General features: G+C 45.0%; 1 protein-coding gene across 1 annotated transcript in view; it reads right to left on the bottom strand.

Annotated features, from left to right (window-relative positions):
- Positions 1–20,638, bottom strand: part of JHY (junctional cadherin complex regulator) — a 104,032-nt gene that overhangs the window by 31,181 nt on the left and 52,213 nt on the right. Inside the window, exon 5 of the mRNA XM_088481858.1 lies at positions 7,892–7,966. Within this exon, the coding sequence (XP_088337984.1) occupies positions 7,892–7,966 (75 nt within the window). The remainder of the gene's footprint in view (positions 1–7,891; positions 7,967–20,638) is intronic.

Genomic DNA, 20,638 nt, shown 5'->3' with positions numbered 1-20,638 from the left:
TATAGAGGGGGCAGAGCAATGTAATGGAGATAGTCAGTGACATATAGATGGGGGGGGCAGAGCAATGTAATGGAGATAGTCAGTGAAATATAGAGGGGGCAGAGCAATGTAATGGAGATAGTCAGTGACATATAGAGGGGGCAGAGCAATGTAATGGAGATAGTCAGTGACATATAGATGGGGGGGCAGAGCAATGTAATGGAGATAGTCAGTGACATATAGAGGGGGCAGAGCAATGTAATGGAGATAGTCAGTGATATATAGATGGGACAGAGCAATGTAATGGAGATAGTCAGTGATATATAGATGGGACAGAGCAATGTAATGGAGATAGTCAGTGACATATAGATGGGGCAGAGCAATGTAATGGAGATAGTCAGTGACATATAGATGGGGGGACAATGTAATGGAGATAGTCAGTGACATATAGATGGGGGGAGAATGTAATGGAGATAGTCAGTGACATATAGATGGGGCAGAGCAATGTAATGGAGATAGTCAGTGACATATAGAGGGGGCAGAGCAATGTAATGGAGATAGTCAGTGACATATAGAGGGGAAGAGCAATGTAATGGAGATAGTCAGTGATATATAGAGGGGGCAGAGCAATGTAATGGAGATAGTCAGTGACATATAGAAGGGGCAGAGCAATGTAATGGAGATAGTCAGTTACACATAGATGGGTTAGAGCAATGCAATGGAGATAGTCAGTGACATATAGAGGGGGTAGAGCAATGTAATGGAGATAGTCAGTGACATATAGAGGGGGTAGAGCAATGTAATGGAGATAATCAGTGACATATAGATGGAGCAGAGCAATGTAATGGAGATAGTCAGTGACATATAGAGGGGGCAGAGCAATGTAATGGAGACTGTCAGTGACATATAGAGGGGGCAGAGCAATGTAATGGAGATAGTCAGTGACATATAGAGGGGGCAGAGCAAAGTAATGGAGATAGTCAGTGACATATAGAGGGGGCAGAGCAATGTAATGGAGATAGTGAGTGACATATAGAGGGGGCAGAGCAATGTAAAGGAGATAGTCAGTGACATATAGAGGGGGCAGAGCAATGTAATGGAGATAGTCAGTGACATATAGAGGGGGCAGAGCAATGTAATGGAGATAGTCAGTGACATATAGATGGGGCAGAGCAATGTAATGGAGATAGTCAGTGACATATAGATGGGGCAGAACAATGTAATGGAGATAGTCAGTGACATATAGATGGGGCGGAGCAATGTAATGGAGACAGTCAGTGACATATAGAGGGGGCAGAGCAATGTAATGGAGATAGTCAGTGACATATAGAGGGGGCAGAGCAATGTAATGGAGATAGTCAGTAACATATAGATGGGGCAGAGCAAAGTAATGGAGACAGTCAGTGACATATAGATGGGGGGGACAATGTAATGGAGATAGTCAGTGACATATAGATGGGGGGGACAATGTAATGGAGATAGTCAGTGACATATAGAGGGGGTAGAGCAATGTAATGGAGATAGTCAGTGACATATAGATGGGGCAAAGCAATGTAATGGAGATAGTCAGTGACATATAGAGGGGGCAGAGCAATGTAATGGAGATAGTCAGTGACATATAGAGGGGGCAGAGCAATGTAATGGAGATAGTCAGTGACATATAGAGGGGGCAGAGCAATGTAATGGAGATAGTGAGTGACATATAGAGGGGGCAGAGCAATTTAATGGGGATAGTCAGTGATATATAGATGGAGAAGAGCAATGTAATGGAGATAGTCAGTGACATATAGAGGGGGCAGAGCAATGTAATGGAGACAGTCAGTGACATATAGAGGGGGCAGAGCAATGTAATGGAGATAGTCAGTGATATATAGATGGAGAAGAGCAATGTAATGGAAATAGTCAGTGACATATAGAGGGGGCAGAGCAATGTAATGGAGATAGTCAGTAACATATAGATGGGGCAGAGCAATGTAATGGAGATAGTCAGTGATATATAGATGGAGAAGAGCAATGTAATGGAGATAGTCAGTGACATAAAGAGGGGGCAGAGCAATGTAATGGAGACAGTCAGTGACATATAGAGGGGGCAGAGCAATGTAATGGACATAGTCAGTGATATATAGATGGAGAAGAGCAATGTAATGGAGATAGTGAGTGACATATAGAGGGGGCAGAGCAATGTAATGGAGATAGTCAGTAACATATAGATGGGGCAGAGCAAAGTAATGGAGATAGTCAGTGATATATAGATGGAGAAGAGCAATGTAATGGAGATAGTCAGTGACATATAGAGGGGACAGAGCAAAGTAATGGAGATAGTCAGTGACATATAGATGGGGCAGAGCAATGTAATGGAGACAGTCAGTGACATATAGAGGGGGCAGAGCAATGTAATGGAGATAGTGAGTGACATATAGAGGGGGCAGAGCAATGTAATGGAGATAGTGAGTGACATATAGAGGGGGCAGAGCAATTTAATGGAGATAGTCAATGACATATAGATGGGGCAGAGCAATGTAATGGAGAAAGTCAGTGACATATAGAGGGGGCAGAGCAATGTAATGGAGATAGTCAGTGACATATACAGGGGCAGAGCAATGTAATGGAGATAGTCAGTGACATATACAGGGGGCAGAGCAATGTAATGGAGATAGTCAGTGACATATAGATGGGGCAGAGCAATGTAATGGAGATAGTCAGTGACATATATAGATTGGGCAGAGCAATGTAATGGAGATAGTCAGTGACATATAGATGGGGCAGAGCAATGTAATGGGGATAGTCAGTGACATATAGATGGGGAGAGCAATGTAATGGAGAAAGTCAGTGACATATAGATGGGGCAGAGCAATGTAATGGAGATAGTCAGTGACATATAGAGGGGGCAGAGCAATGTAATGGAGATAGTCAGTGACATATAGATGGGGCAGAGCAATGTAATGGAGATAGTGACATATAGAGGGGGCAGAGCAATGTAATGGAGATAGTTAGTGACATATAGAGGGGGCAGAGCAATGCAATGGAGATAGTCAGTGACATATAGATGGGGCAGAGCAATGTAATGCAGATAGTGACATATAGAGGGGGCAGAGCAATGTAATGGAGATAGTCAGTGATATATAGATGGGGCAGAGCAATGTAATGGAGAAAGTCAGTGACATATAGATGGGGGCAATGTAATGGAGATAGTCAGCGACATATAGATGGGGCGGGGCAATGTAATGGAGATAGTAAGTGACATATAGAGGGGGCAGAGCAATGTAATGGAGATAGTCAGTGATATATAGAGGGGGCAGAGCAATGTAATGGAGATAGTCAGTGACATATAGATGGGGGGCAATGTAATGGAGATAGTCAGTGACATATAGATGGGGCGGGGCAATGTAATGGAGATTGTAAGTGACATATAGATGTGGCAGAGCAATGTAATGGAGATAGTCAGTGATATATAGAGGGGGCAGAGCAATGTAATGGAGATAGTCAGACATATAGAGGGGGCAGAGCAATGTAATGGAGATAGTCAGTGACATATAGAGGGGGAAGAGCAATGTAATGGAGATAGTCAGTGACATATAGAGGGGGCAGAGCAATGTAATGGAGATAGACAGTGACATATAGATGGGGCAGAGCAATGTAATGGAGATAGTCAGTGACATATAGATGGGGCAGAGCAATGTAATGGAGATAGTCAGTGACATATAGATGGGGCAGAGCAATGTAATGGAGACAGTCAGTGAGATATAGAGGGGGTAGAGCAATGTAATGGAGATAGTGAGTGACAGATAGAGGGGGTAGAGCAATGTAATGGAGATAGTCAGTGACATATAGATGGGGCGGAGCAATGTAATGGAGATAGTCAGTGACATATAGATGGGGCGGAGAAATGTAATGGAGATAGTCAGTGACATATAGAGGGGGCAGAGCAATGTAATGGAGATAGTGAGTGACATATAGAGGGGGCAGAGCAATGTAATGGAGATAGTCAGTGACATATAGAGGGGGCAGAGCAATGTAATGGAGATAGTCAGTGACATATAGATGGGGCAGAGCAATGTATTGGAGATAGTCAGTGACATATAGATGGGGGGACAATGTAATGGAGATAGTCAGTGACATATACAGGGGGCAGAGCAATGTAATGGAGATAGTCAGTGACATATAGATGGGGCAGAGCAATGTAATGGAGATAGTCAGTGACATATAGATGGGGCAGAGCAATGTAATGGAGATAGTCAGTGACACATAGATGGGGTAGAGCAATGTAATGGAGACAGTCAGTGACATATAGAGGGGGCAGAGCAATGTAATGGAGATAGTCAGTGATATATAGATGGGGCGGGGCAATGTAATGGAGATAGTGACATATAGAGGGGGCAGAGCAATGTAATGGAGATAGTCAGTGACATATAGATTGGGCAGAGCAATGTAATGGAGATAGTCAGTGACATATAGATGGGGGGGACAATGTAATGGAGATAGTCAGTGACATATAGAGGGGGCAGAGCAATGTAATGGAGATAGTCAGTGACATATAGATGGGGGGGGCAGAGCAATGTAATGGAGATAGTCAGTGAAATATAGAGGGGGCAGAGCAATGTAATGGAGATAGTCAGTGACATATAGAGGGGGCAGAGCAATGTAATGGAGATAGTCAGTGACATATAGATGGGGGGGCAGAGCAATGTAATGGAGATAGTCAGTGACATATAGAGGGGGCAGAGCAATGTAATGGAGATAGTCAGTGATATATAGATGGGACAGAGCAATGTAATGGAGATAGTCAGTGACATATAGATGGGGCAGAGCAATGTAATGGAGACAGTCAGTGACATATAGAGGGGGCAGAGCAATGTAATGGAGATAGTGAGTGACATATAGAGGGGGTAGAGCAATGTAATGGAGATAGTGAGTGACATATAGAAAGGGGCGGAGCAATGTAATGGAGATAGTCAGTGACATATAGATGGGGCAGAGCAATGTAATGGAGATAGTCAGTGACATATAGAGGGGGCAGAGCAATGTAATGCAGATAGTGACATATAGAGGGGGCAGAGCAATGTAATGGAGATAGTCAGTGACATATAGATGGGGCAGAGCAATGTAATGGAGATAGTCAGTGACATATAGAGGGGACAGAGCAATGTAATGGAGATAGTCAGTGACATGTAGAGGGGGCAGAGCAATGTAATGGAGATAGTCAGTGACATATAGATGGGGCAGAGCAATGTAATGGAGATAGTCAGTGATATATAGATGGGGCAGAGCAATGTAATGGAGATAGTCAGTGACATATAGATGGGGGGCAATATAATGGAGATAGTCAGTGACATATAGATGGGGCGGGGCAATGTAATGGAGATAGTAAGTGACATATAGATGGGGCAGAGCAATGTAATGGAGATAGTCAGTGATATATAGAGGGGGCAGAGCAATGTAATGGAGATAGTCAGTGACATATAGATGGGGGGCAATGTAATGGAGATAGTCAGTGACATATAGATGGGGCAGAGCAATGTAATGGAGATAGTCAGTGATATATAGAGGGGGCAGCGCAATGTAATGGAGATAGTCAGTGACATATAGATGGGGGGACAATGTAATGGAGATAGTCAGTGACATATAGAGGGGGCGGAGCAATGTAATGGAGATAGTCAGTGAGACATAGATGGGGTAGAGCAATGTAATGGAGATAGTCAGTGACATATAGAGGGGGTGGAGCAATGTAATGGAGATAGTCAGTGACTTATAGAGGGGGCGCAGCAATGTAATGGAGATAGTCAGTGACAGAGGGGGCATGGCAATGTAATGGAGATAGTCAGTGACATATAGAGGGGGCGGAGCCATGTAATGCAAGTACTCAGTGACAAAGAGGGGGTGGAGCAATGCAATGGAAGTACCCAGTGACACAGAGGGGGCGTGGCAAAGTAATGGAGATATTCAGTGACATATAGATGGGGGGGCAATGTAATGGAGACAGTCAGTGACATATAGATGGGGCAGAGCAATGTAATGGAGATAGTCAGTGACATATAGATGGGGCAGAGCAATGTAATGGAGATAGTCAGTGATATATAGATGGGGCAGAGCAATGTAATGGAGATAGTCAGTGACATATAGATGGGGGGCAATGTAATGGAGATAGTCAGTGACATATAGATGGGGCGGGGCAATGTAATGGAGATAGTAAGTGACATATAGATGGGGCAGAGCAATGTAATGGAGATAGTCAGTGATATATAGAGGGGGCAGAGCAATGTAATGGAGATAGTCAGTGACATATAGATGGGGGGCAATGTAATGGAGATAGTCAGTGACATATAGATGGGGCGGGGCAATGTAATGGAGATAGTAAGTGACATATAGATGTGGCAGAGCAATGTAATGGAGATAGTCAGTGATATATAGAGGGGGCAGAGCAATGTAATGGAGATAGTCAGTGACATATAGATGGGGGGACAATGTAATGGAGATAGTCAGTGACATATAGAGGGGGCGGAGCAATGTAATGGAGATAGTCAGTGACATATAGAGGGGGCGGAGCAATGTAATGGAGATAGTCAGTGACATATAGAGGTGGTGGAGCAATGTAATGGAGATAGTCAGTGACATATAGAGGGGGGGCGCAGCAATGTAATGGAGATAGTCAGTGACACAGAGGGGGCATGGCAATGTAATGGAGATAGTCAGTGACATATAGAGGGGGCGGAGCCATGTAATGCAAGTACTCAGTGACAAAGAGGGGGTGGAGCAATGCAATGGAAGTACCCAGTGACACAGAGGGGGCGTGGCAAAGTAATGGAGATAGTCAGTGACATATAGATGGGGGGGACAATGTAATGGAGATAGTCAGTGACATGTAGATGGGGCAGAGCAATGTAATGGAGATAGTCAGTGACATATAGAGGGGGCAGAGCAATGTAATGGAGATAGTCAGTGACATATAGAGGGGGCAGAGCAATGTAATGGAGATAGTCAGTGACATATAGATGGGGCAGAGCAATGTATTGGAGATAGTCAGTGACATATAGAGGGGACAGAGCAATGTAATGGAGATAGTCAGTGACATATAGATGGGGCAGAGTAATGAAATGGAGATAGTCAGTGATATATAGATGGGGCGGGGCAATGTAATGGAGATAGTCAGTGACATATTTGATGGGGCGGGGCAATGTAATGGAGATAGTAAGTGACATATATATGGGGCAGAGCAATGTAATGGAGATAGTCAGTGACATATAGATGGGGGGACAATGTAATGGAGATAGTCAGTGACATAGATGGGGCAGAGCAATGTAATGGAGATAGTCAGTGACATATAGAGGGAGCAGAGCAATGTAATGGAGATAGTCAGTGATATATAGATGGGGCAGAGCAATGTAATGGAGATAGTCAGTGATATATAGAGGGGGCAGAGCAATGTAATGGAGATAGTCAGTGACATATAGTGGGGGCGGAGCAATGTAATGGAGATAGTCAGTGAGATATAGAGGGGGCGAAGCAATGTAATGGAGATAGTCAGTGACATATAGAGGGGGTGGAGCAATGTAATGGAGATAGTCAGTGACATATAGAGGGGGCGGAGCAATGTAACGGAGATAGTCAGTGACACAGAGGGGGCGGGGCAATGTAATGGAGATAGTCAGTGACATATAGAGGGGGCGGAGCCATGTAATGGAAGTACTCAGTGACAAAGAGGGGGTGGAGCAATGCAATGGAAGTACCTAGTGACACAGAGGGGGCGTGGCAAAGTAATGGAGATAGTCAGTGACATATAGATGGGGGGGACAATGTAATGGAGATAGTCAGTGACATATAGAGGGGGCGTGGCAATGTAATGGAGATAGTGACATATAGAGGGGGCAGAGCAATGTTTTATTCTTTAAGATACAAAAAGAATAAATGCACTTACTTTCTCCTGGCTCATTGTGTAAGTTGGTCCAATCCCTCCTAATTTGACCTCTTGCTTCAAATAACTTAGTAACATCTACAATAAATCAGGGAACAAATGGTCACTCAGTGCGCTAAGCTACGAGTAACAAAGGAACTAAGTGCACTGCTACTGTATGGCATGGTGCGGGGCGCCTAACCTACTATAACATACTATAGAAAGGCTTTCTATGATTAATAGCACCGGACCCCACACAGTGCCTGACGCGCTTCTGTATATGGCCTCAGAATGACACACTGACTAATACATATAGAACTGACACACTAACAATAACGCTGCATAGAAATACTGTATAATGCAGAACATCAGGGTTCCCAGAGCTACAGAACACGTACATATCTGCCTTACGGTACAAGTCATTGCCATATACAGTATAGGAGGCAGTATTACAGGTGCATTTGCGCTAAGATTTCAGATGTAAGGTATTAAAAACAAAAACAATAGAGATTAATGGCTTAGTGGGTATAAAAATAAAATTAATTCTTTAATCATTTAATTTCAGCAAAACAGCATTTTCCCCGGCTCTCTGCACATTGCCATGACCTGGCCTCTCATTAGCTTTACAAAAGCATTATGTTCGGTAAATGACATTTTATCTCAATGGGAACAAAGTATTTCCTCGTCTTTACCAGGTTGTTCTGCAGATATTCATGCTCAAAACACAATCGTTTGCTATTAATTATTCCCAGCTCCGTTATTCGCTGCAGACTCTCCGTGCAGAGCGTAAAAGGCTCACCGCTGCGCCGAACAAGAAATCCATTGACAAGCAGCAACAATTTATAACCTGGAACAAGGTCCTCAGCCAGTGGCCAATCAATAGGTGGATGAAAGGCCTGTGGGTTACCGTGCGCTGATGAGTAATGCGAGGAGACCAACAGCAAATCTGCCTATAATAGCACACTTCATCCAAACACTATTGACACGCAGCACTTACATCTGTTTAATGTCATACATTTAATAAAGTGTAATTAATTAGGGGGAGGGGGGGGGCGGGATGTCTAGTCTAAATTCAAAGGATTTCATGTGTTGTAAATATTGCAGAGACGCTACAGTGATTTTTACCTAAATATAAATAAATAAAATAATATTGTGTGACTCCTGTTTATCAGGCTGGGGATATTTACTAGCATCTAGCACACATGAAAGCTTATTATATCAAGGTACAGATGGGAGACATGTACTGTGCCCATTAGCTTTTATTGTAGGGGAAACATTGGTCTCTGCCTCCAGGAATTAAGAGGGGTGGTCTTCTCCAATGCTACTGATAAGGTGGCGGGTGTCCGGGACCTATTTACATGTAATTGATTAACACTCTAGAACTAGTTAGAGTAATGAAAGATATTTGGTTTGTTTACTTTAGGAGGCAATGAGTAGTATATGGTTAAATGTACATGCAGGTTATATTGTGGAGATTTCTATAAGTAGTATATGAACTCACTTTCCCTATAGAGTATAAGCCTGAGAGCACGCCCATAACACGGATCATCTCTGCATGTAACCACTATCCACGGCACGCCCATAACACGGATCATCTCTGCATGTAACCACTATCCACGGCACGCCCATAACACGGATCATCTCTGCATGTAACCACTATCCACGGCACGCCCATAACACGGATCATCTCTGCATGTAACCACTATTCACGGCACGCCCATAACACAAATCATCTGTGCCCATAACCACTATCCACGGCACGCTCATAACACGATTCATCTCTGCACGTAACCACTCTCCGCGGCACGCCCATAACACGGATCATCTCTGCATGCAACCACTATTCACGGCACGCCCATAACACAAATCATCTGTGCCCATAACCACTATCCACGGCACGCCCATAACACGATTCATCTCTGCACGTAACCACTCTCCGCGGCACGCCCATAAGACGGATCATCTCTGCATGTTACCACTATCCGCGGCACCAAACTCATTAGACGGATCATCTCTGCATGTTACCACTATATACGGCACGCCCGTAACACAGATCATCTCTGCATGTAACCACTATCCGCGGCACCACGCCCATAACACGGATCATCTCTGCATGTAACCACTATCTACGGCAAGCCCATAACACGGATCATCTCTGCACGTAACGACTATCCGCGGCACGCCCATAACACGATTCATCTCTGCACGTAACCACTCTCCGCGGCACGCCCATAACACGGATCATCTCTGCATGTAACCACTATTCACGGCACGCCCATAACACAAATCATCTGTGCCCATAACCACTATCCACGGCACGCCCATAACACGATTCATCTCTGCACGTAACCACTCTCCGCGGCACGCCCATAAGACGGATCATCTCTGCATGTTACCACTATCCGCGGCACCAAACCCATTAGACGGATCATCTCTGCATGTTACCACTATATACGGCACGCCCGTAACACAGATCATCTCTGCATGTAACCACTATCCGCGGCACCACGCCCATAACACGGATCATCTCTACACGTAATGACTATCCAAGGCACGCCCATAACACGGATCATCTCTGCCCATAACCACTATCCACGGCACACCCATAACACGAATCATCTCTGCCCGTAACCACTATCCACGGCACGCCCATAACACGAATCATCTCTGCACATAACCACTATCCGCGGCACCACGCCCATAAAACAGATCATCTCTGCGTGTAACCACTATCCACGGCAAGCCCATAACACGATTCATCTCTGCACGTAACCACTCTCCGCGGCACGCCCATAAGACGGATCATCTCTGCATGTTACCACTATCCGCGGCACCAAACCCATTAGACGGATCATCTCTGCATGTTACCACTATATACGGCACGCCCGTAACACAGATCATCTCTGCATGTAACCACTATCCGCGGCACCACGCCCATAACACGGATCATCTCTACACGTAATGACTATCCAAGGCACGCCCATAACACGGATCATCTCTGCCCATAACCACTATCCACGGCACACCCATAACACGAATCATCTCTGCCCGTAACCACTATCCACGGCACGCCCATAACACGAATCATCTCTGCACATAACCACTATCCGCGGCACCACGCCCATAAAACAGATCATCTCTGCGTGTAACCACTATCCACGGCAAGCCCATAACACGAATCATCTCTGCACGTAACCCCTATCCACGGCACGCCCATAACACGAATCATCTCTGCACATAACCACTATCGGCGGCACGCCCATAACACGGATCATCTCTGCATGTAACCACTATCCACGGCACGCCCATAACACAGATCATCTCTGCATGTAACCACTATCTACGGCACGCCCATAACACGAATCATCTCTGCATGTTACCACTATCCGCGGCACCACGCCCAGAACACGGATCGTCTCTGCATGTAACCACTATCCGCAGCACCACGCCCATAAGACGGATCATCTCTGCATGTAACCACTATCTACGGCACGCCCATAACACAGATCATCTCTGCACGTAACGACTATCCTCGGCACGCCCATAACACGGATCATCTCTGCACGTAACGACTATCCGCGGCACGCCCATAACACAGATCATCTCTGCATGTAACCACTATCCACGGCACGCCCATAACACGGATCTTGTCTGCACGTAATGGCTATACGCGGCACGCCCATAACATGGATCATCACTGCACGTAACGACTATCCGCGGTACGCCCATAACACGGATCATCTCTGCACATAACCACTGTCCATGGCACGCCCGTAACACGGATCATCTCTGCATGTAATCACTAACCGCGGCACGCCCATAACACGGATCATCTCTGCACGTAACCACTATCTATGCCACGCCCATAACACGGATCATCTCTGCACGTAACCACTATCCGAGGCACGCCCATAACACGGATCATCTCTGCACGTAACCACTATCTATGCCACGCCCATAACACGGATCATCTCTGCACGTAACCACTATCTATGCCACGCCCAAAACACGGATCATCTCTGCACGTAACCACTATCCGAGGCACGCTCATAACACGGATCATCTCCGCAGGTAACCACTATCCGAGGCACGCTCATAACACGGATCATCTCCGCAGGTAACCACTATCCGAGGCACGCTCATAACACGGATCATCTCCGCAGGTAACCACTATCCGAGGCACGCTCATAACACGGATCATCTCCGCAGGTAACCACTATCCGAGGCACGCTCATAACACGGATCATCTCCGCAGGTAACCACTATCCGCGGCACGCCCATAACACACCCATAAGACGGATCATCTCTGTGCGTGCACTAAGCCACCCCCCTGTCACTGCCCAGGAACCCCCACTACATTTTCCAAACACCTCTGAGACCCTGTGTCTCCTGTGCACCTCAATCGCAGCTCCGACTCTCTGCGCACGCTATCTGGATGCGTGCGCAGTGCAACTTAGATATATGTGCAGAAGCAAAAAAATCGCTCGACTGCGCCCGACATCATCGCTGCCTCCGACTCAGAAACGGCAACCGAAAGATGGCAGATTCCTATCTGTTACCAGTGGCGGTTCTAGGCGCTCAGTCACCCTGCCGGCGCCGCCTAATCTAACGCCCCTTTGCCACTCGCAACACACGTCATCTCTGGCAGTTGTAGGATTAATCGGGAACATGGAGAGCCATCGGAGCTGCTCGCAGCGCTTGTGGTAGCCTTTTCCCACCACAACATTGCGAGCAGTTCAGGCAAAAATACAACCCAGTCACGAGTGTAATGACGCTACTTTGCTAATTATGCACACCCATTAAACGCCGTTCTGACGGTCGGGCACGCCTGCATTCGCACATCCACTCCCCCGTTTACAAGCACCTTCCCCTGTTACCATCCACAAACGGCGCTGTCACTCAAAATAGCGGCCCGACTGCGGGCAACGGGCGAGCACTTTCCCATCCCAATGACTGGTTTGCGCACGTGCATTGTGACTCATACACATGCGCAGATTGTGAAAAATCGCTCAATGCGAGCGAGCGCAGCATAGCGTCCGGGTCCGAATCAGGCCCTGCGCCTGCGCTTGCACGCTCCTCCCTCCGCCGTTCCCCCCGTCTCTCTAAGCGTAAGAAGCCAAAAGCACAAAACACAACCGGATCTGTGTAAGAGCTTTTAGTACGTATGCGCAGTATGAAAATGCGTATTTTATGCAAAGAAAATACAGCTACATCCAACTCTATATACTGTCTATGTATATAGTGTATGTATAGAGTATTTACAGTATATGGGAAAGATTTTTTATATACTGTAGTGCAACTTTGGTTCATTTTTGGGGCGTGGGTCCCCCTGGATTGCCTGTGTTGATCTGTTTCAGGGCACCGCATTATAACACATTTTTCTTTTATAACACATTTTAACCCTTCACTGTTTATTATATATGTACCTCACTTTTTATTTTCATTCTTTATATGCAGCAGTTGCTGCTCCTAACTATCTCCTTCACACTGCACTTTTCTTACTATAGCGGTGCCCTGGGGCAGCTTAGCTGGGCTAGTTTGGGGGTGTCCTGTGCTCTGGATTTGAATCGTAGTATGTTAGGGACCTACCCTACAGAGGTTACCTGGATATGGTGGGTAGGCCCATAACCTTGGCCAAGATTATGCTAAAAACCTCTATTGATAGCAAAATGTTATTGCATTTATATATTATTAATAATTTGGAGTTGTGCACCTGAGATTTGTCTGTTTTTGTGCCTGTATTTACAGTATATCACATATGCAAACAAGCTTAATAATGCAAGTAAGAGATGTTCCCTAATACTACAGCTATTTGCATAGTATTAGATGCAGAGTATTGCGGCTGTTCCTCTTTCATATAACCTAGAATTAGATGTGTGTGATCACTCGGCTGCAGATTACAGGCTATCATCTCATTACTAGACAGCTCAGGAGCTAATAGCTGTGATGATATAATGTACAGATATGACAGTAACTTCCTGTAATGTGTCCTATTTATATCTGATGTAACATATGGTAACGCAGATGAGGCTGCTCTTTATTAGAATACACTTTCTATATTCATTTATTGTTTTACAATACAAATGTAAACACAAAACACAGGGACAACTTAACTCCATGGGGCACAATCCAATTAGCCGCGAGTCCCCTCGTGGAGCGAGTGAGTGGGGCTGTATGCCGCACTTACGGTATTGTCAGACACGCAGTCAGGGGTGAGATTACGCAGTAAGGGGGCGAGTTGCGGACCCGTTGCCGGTGTTTCTACGCCATTGGAATGGCAACTCGACCCCTTCGCAGCTAATTGGATTGAGGGCCTGATTCAGAGCTGAACGCTCTGACCAGAGCGCTCGCTCTGAATCAGGGCACTCCTCCATGAAAATGGAGAGGCCTCCTGGCCGCTCGTATAGCTGTAGGTGACCACCCACAGCATATGCGAGCGGCCAAAAAGATGGTCGCGATGGTCTTGACCATCAAGAACATCGGGCTTGCGACGGAGTCCCTGCGGTAGGGTCTCCCTGCCACAAGCCCTGGAGTGATTTTGGCTCTATCAGAGTCAAAATCACTCCCACTGACATCACTAGTGATGTCAGTGGGGCCGGCTTCAGACGGTAGGTCCCATGGGAACGCCTGTATCTGGCAGGCACGCCCACCAAAGGGGGCGTGCTGTAAATCAACATTGACAGCACGCCCCCTTTGGTGCGAGACCCAGAGTGATGGAAAGCCCATCGCTCCCCTGGTCTCGCGCATGCGCACGACGGAGCTCTCTCCGTCGTGCGCATGCGCAGTGGGGAACAGCGACCCGCTTGCGAGCGTACTGACGCTCACGAGCAGGTCTGAATGACCCCCTGAGTCCCATATATGTTACTTTCTAGCCTATGGGTTTTTTATTGAGACGCCCCGAGAGGGATCCATAAGGATCCCTCTTAGCTCCCCCCGCAGCGCAGGCGTCCTTCCGACCATGCACTGAAGGACGCCAGTGGGACTTCTGGGTCATAAACTCGGAAGTCCCTTTATCACAAAAGACAGCTCATACTTGGAGAGCTGTACTTTGCAATCTTCTAGATATGTATCGTGATATGATCGCCCGTTATGTACGGCATCGCAAATGCGATGCTTAGTAGATCCCAACCATAGTAGAAAATAAAGCCCCGATAAGAGTCTATCTGTGTGTTCAGGGAAATCTTGAGAACCACTGGAAGGATTGTGATGCAGCTGTCACTATTGTATAGAGCATGTGTGGAGGAAGGATTAGGTGTATGACACAGTAATGTATGACACAAGGGAGCAGAGCAGTGATGATATTAGTGATGTAGCTGTCACTAGTGTATAGAGCATGTGTGGAGGAAGGATTAGGTGTATGACACAGTAATGTATGACAATAGGGAGCAGAGCAGTGATGATATTAGTGATGTAGCTGTCACTAGTGTATAGAGCATGTGTGGAGGAAGGATTAGGTATATGACACAGTAATGTATGACACAAGGGAGCAGAGCACTGATGATATTAGTGATGTAGATGTCACTAGAGTATAGAGCATGTGTGGAGGAAGGATTAGGTGTATGACACAGTAATGTATCACACAAGGGAGCAGAGCAGTGATGATATTAGTGATGCAGCTGTCACTATTGTATAGAGCATGTGTGGAGGAAGGATTAGGTGTATGACACAGTAATGTATGACACAAGGGAGCAGAGCAGTGATGATATTAGTGATGTAGATGTCACTAGTGTATAGAGCATGTGTGGAGGAAGGATTAGGTGTATGACACAGTAATGTATCACACAAGGGAGCAGAGCAGTGATGATATTAGTGATGCAGCTGTCACTATTGTATAGAGCATGTGTGGAGGAAGGATTAGGTGTATGACACAGTAATGTATGACACAAGGGAGCAGAGCAGTGATGATATTAGTGATGTAGATGTCACTAGTGTATAGAGCATGTGTGGAGGAAGGATTAGGTGTATGACACAGTAATGTATGACAATAGGGAGCAGAGCAGTGATGATATTAGTGATGTAGCTGTCACTAGTGTATAGAGCATGTGTGGAGGAAGGATTAGGTGTAGGACACAGTAATGTATGACACAAGGGAGCAGAGCAGTGATGATATTAGTGATGTAGCTGTCACTAGTGTATAGAGCATGTGTGGGGGAAGGATTAGGTATATGACACAGTAATGTATGACAATAAGGAGCAGAGCAGTGATGATATTAGTGATGTAGGTGTCACTATTGTATAGAGCATGTGTGGAGGAAGGATTAGGTATTTGACACAGTAATGTATGACACAAGGGAGCAGAGCAGTGATGATATTAGTGATGTAGATGTCACTAGTGTATAGAGCATGTGTGGAGGAAGGATTAGGTGTATGACACAGTAATGTATGACAATAGGGAGCAGAGCAGTGATGATATTAGTGATGTAGCTGTCACTAGTGTATAGAGCATGTGTGGAGGAAGGATTAGGTATATGACACAGTAATGTATGACAATAGGGAGCAGAGCAGTGATGATATTAGTGATGTAGATGTCACTAGTGTATAGAGCATGTGTGGAGGAAGGATTAGGTGTAGGACACAGTAATGTATGACACAAGGGAGCAGAGCAGTGATGATATTAGTGATGTAGATGTCACTAGTGTATAGAGCATGTGTGGAGGAAGGATTAGGTGTATGACACAGTAATGTATGACAATAAGGAGCAGAGCAGTGATGATATTAGTGATGTAGATGTCACTATTGTATAGAGCATGTGTGGAGGAAGGATTAGGTGTAGGACACAGTAATGTATGACACAAGGGAGCAGAGCAGTGATGATATTAGTGATGTAGATGTCACTATTGTATAGAGCATGTGTGGAGGAAGGATTAGGTGTATGACACAGTATTGTATGACACAAGGGAGCAGAGCAGTGATGATATTAGTGATGTAGATGTCACTAGTGTATAGAGCATGTGTGGAGGAAGGATTAGGTGTAGGACACAGTAATGTATGACACAAGGGAGCAGAGCAGTGATGATATTAGTGATGTAGCTGTCACTAGTGTATAGAGCATGTGTGGAGGAAGGATTAGGTGTATGACACAGTAATGTATGACAATAGGGCGCAGAGCAGTGATGATATTAGTGATGTAGCTGTCACTAGTGTATAAAGCATGTGTGGAGGAAGGATTAGGTGTATGACACAGTAATGTATGACAATAGGGAGCAGAGCAGTGATGATATTAGTGATGTAGCTGTCACTAGTGTATAGAGCATGTGTGGAGGAAGGATTAGGTGTATGACACAGTAATGTATGACACAAGGGAGCCGAGCAGTGATGATATTAGTGATGTAGCTGTCACTAGTGTATAGAGCATGTGTGGAGGAAGGATTAGGTGTATGACAGAGTAATGTATGACACAAGGGAGCAGAGCAGTGATGATATTAGTGATGTAGCTGTCACTAGTGTATAGAGCATGTGTGGAGGAAGGATTAGGTGTATGACACAGTAATGTATGACAATAGGGAGCAGAGCAGTGATGATATTAGTGATGTAGATGTCACTAGTGTATAGAGCATGTGTGGAGGAAGGATTAGGTGTATGACACAGTAATGTATGACAATAGGGAGCAGTGCAGTGATGATATTAGTGATGTAGCTGTCACTAGTGTATAGAGCATGTGTGGAGGAAGGATTAGGTGTATGACACAGTAATGTATGACAATAGGGAGCAGAGCAGTGATGATATTAGTGATGTAGCTGTCACTAGTGTATAGAGCATGTGTGGAGGAAGGATTAGGTGTATGACACAGTAATGTATGACAATAGGGAGCAGAGCAGTGATGATATTAGTGATGTAGATGTCACTAGTGTATAGAGCATGTGTGGAGGAAGGATTAGGTGTATGACACAGTAATGTATCACACAAGGGAGCAGAGCAGTGATGATATTAGTGATGTAGCTGTCACTAGTGTATAGAGCATGTGTGGAGGAAGGATTAGGTGTATGACACAGTAATGTATGACACAAGGGAGCAGAGCAGTGATGATATTAGTGATGTAGATGTCACTAGTGTATAGAGCATGTGTGGAGGAAGGATTAGGTGTATGACACAGTAATGTATGACAATAGGGAGCAGAGCAGTGATGATATTAGTGATGTAGCTGTCACTAGTGTATAGAGCATGTGTGGAGGAAGGATTAGGTGTATGACACAGTAATGTATGACAATAGGGAGCAGAGCAGTGATGATATTAGTGATGTAGCTGTCACTATTGTATAGAGCATGTGTGGAGGAAGGATTAGGTGTATGACACAGTAATGTATGACACAAGGGAGCAGAGCAGTGATGATATTAGTGATGTAGCTGTCACTAGTGTATAGAGCATGTGTGGAGGAAGGTTTGGGTGTATGACACAGTAATGTATGACAATAGAGAGCAGAGCAGTGATGATATTAGTGATGTAGCTGTTACTAGTGTATAGAGCATGTGTGGAGGAAGGATTAGGTGTATGACACAGTAATGTATGACACAAGGGAGCAGAGCAGTGATGATATTAGTGATGTAGCTGTCACTAGTGTATAGAGCATGTGTGGAGGAAGGATTAGGTGTAGGACACAGTAATGTATGACAATAGGGAGCAGAGCAGTGATGATATTAGTGATGTAGATGTCACTAGTGTATAGAGCATGTGTGGAGGAAGTATTAGGTGTAGGACACAGTAATGTATGACACAAGGGAGCAGAGCAGTGATGATATTAGTGATGTAGATGTCACTAGTGTATAGAGCATGTGTGGGGGAAGGATTAGGTGTAGGACACAGTAATGTATCACACAAGGGAGCAGAGCAGTGATGATATTAGTGATGTAGCTGTCACTAGTGAATAGAGCATGTGTGGAGGAAGGATTAGGTGTATGACACAGTAATGTATGACACAAGGGAGCAGAGCAGTGATGATATTAGTGATGTAGGTGTCACTAGTGTATAGAGCATGTGTGGAGGAAGGATTAGGTGTAGGACACAGTAATGTATGACAATAGGGAGCAGAGCAGTGATGATATTAGTGATGTAGTTGTCACTAGTGTATAGAGCATGTGTGGAGGAAGGATTAGGTGTAGGACACAGTAATGTATGACAATAGGGAGCAGAGCAGTGATGATATTAGTGATGTAGTTGTCACTAGTGTATAGAGCATGTGTGGAGGAAGGATTAGGTGTAGGACACAGTAATGTATGACACAAGGGAGCAGAGCAGTGATGATATTAGTGATGTAGCTGTCACTAGTGTATAGAGCATGTGTGGAGGAAGGATTAGGTGTATGACACAGTAATGTATGACAATAGGGAGCAGAGCAGTGATGATATTAGTGATGTAGATGTCACTAGTGTATAGAGCATGTGTGGGGGAAGGATGAGGTGTATGACACAGTAATGTATGACAATAGGGAGCAGAGCAGTGATGATATTAGTGATGTAGATGTCACTAGTGTATAGAGCATGTGTGGAGGAAGGATTATTTGTAGGACACAGTAATGTATGACAATAGGGAGCAGAGCAGTGATGATATTAGTGATGTAGATGTCACTATTGTATAGAGCATGTGTGGAGGAAGGATTAGGTGTAGGACACAGTAATGTATGACAATAGGGAGCAGAGCAGTGATGATATTAGTGATGTAGCTGTCACTAGTGTATAGAGCATGTATGGAGGAAGGATTAGGTGTATGACACAGTAATGTATGACACAAGGGAGCAGAGCAGTGATGATATTAGTGATGTAGATGTCACTATTGTATAGAGCATGTGTGGAGGAACGATGCGGTGTATGACACAGTAATGTATGACACAAGCGAGCAGAGCGGTGATGATATAAGTGATGCAGCTGTCACTAGTGTATAGAGCATGTGTGGGGGAAGGATTAGGTGTATGACACAGTAATGTATCACACAAGGGAGCAGAGCAGTGATGATATTAGTGATGTAGATGTCACTAGTGTATAGAGCATGTGTGGAGGAAGGATTAGGTGTATGACACAGTAATGTATGACACAAGGGAGCAGAGCAGTGATGATATTAGTGATGTAGATGTCACTATTGTATAGAGCATGTGTGGAGGAAGGATTAGGTGTAGGACACAGTAATGTATGACAATAGGGAGCAGAGCAGTGATGATATTAGTGATGTAGCTGTCACTAGTGTATAGAGCATGTATGGAGGAAGGATTAGGTGTATGACACAGTAATGTATGACACAAGGGAGCAGAGCAGTGATGATATTAGTGATGTAGATGTCACTATTGTATAGAGCATGTGTGGAGGAACGATGCGGTGTATGACACAGTAATGTATGACACAAGCGAGCAGAGCGGTGATGATATAAGTGATGCAGCTGTCACTAGTGTATAGAGCATGTGTGGGGGAAGGATTAGGTGTATGACACAGTAATGTATCACACAAGGGAGCAGAGCAGTGATGATATTAGTGATGTAGATGTCACTAGTGTATAGAGCATGTGTGGAGGAAGGATTAGGTGTATGACACAGTAATGTATGACACAAGGGAGCAGAGCAGTGATGATATTAGTGATGTAGATGTCACTAGTGTATAGAGCATGTGTGGAGGAAGGATTAGGTGTATGACACAGTAATGTATGACACAAGGGAGCAGAGCAGTGACGATATTAGTAATGTAGCTGTCACTAGTGTATAGAGCATGTGTGGGGGAAGGATTAGGTGTATGACACAGTAATGTATGACACAAGGGAGCAGAGCAGTGATGATATTAGTGATGTAGATGT

Source organism: Taudactylus pleione, unplaced genomic scaffold (assembly GCF_031769625.1).
Source record: "Taudactylus pleione unplaced genomic scaffold, aTauple2 ptg000278l, whole genome shotgun sequence".
NCBI lineage: Eukaryota > Metazoa > Chordata > Amphibia > Anura > Myobatrachidae > Taudactylus > Taudactylus pleione.
Note: the sequence above shows the minus strand (reverse complement) of the source record. Positions and strands in the feature narration are given on the sequence as shown.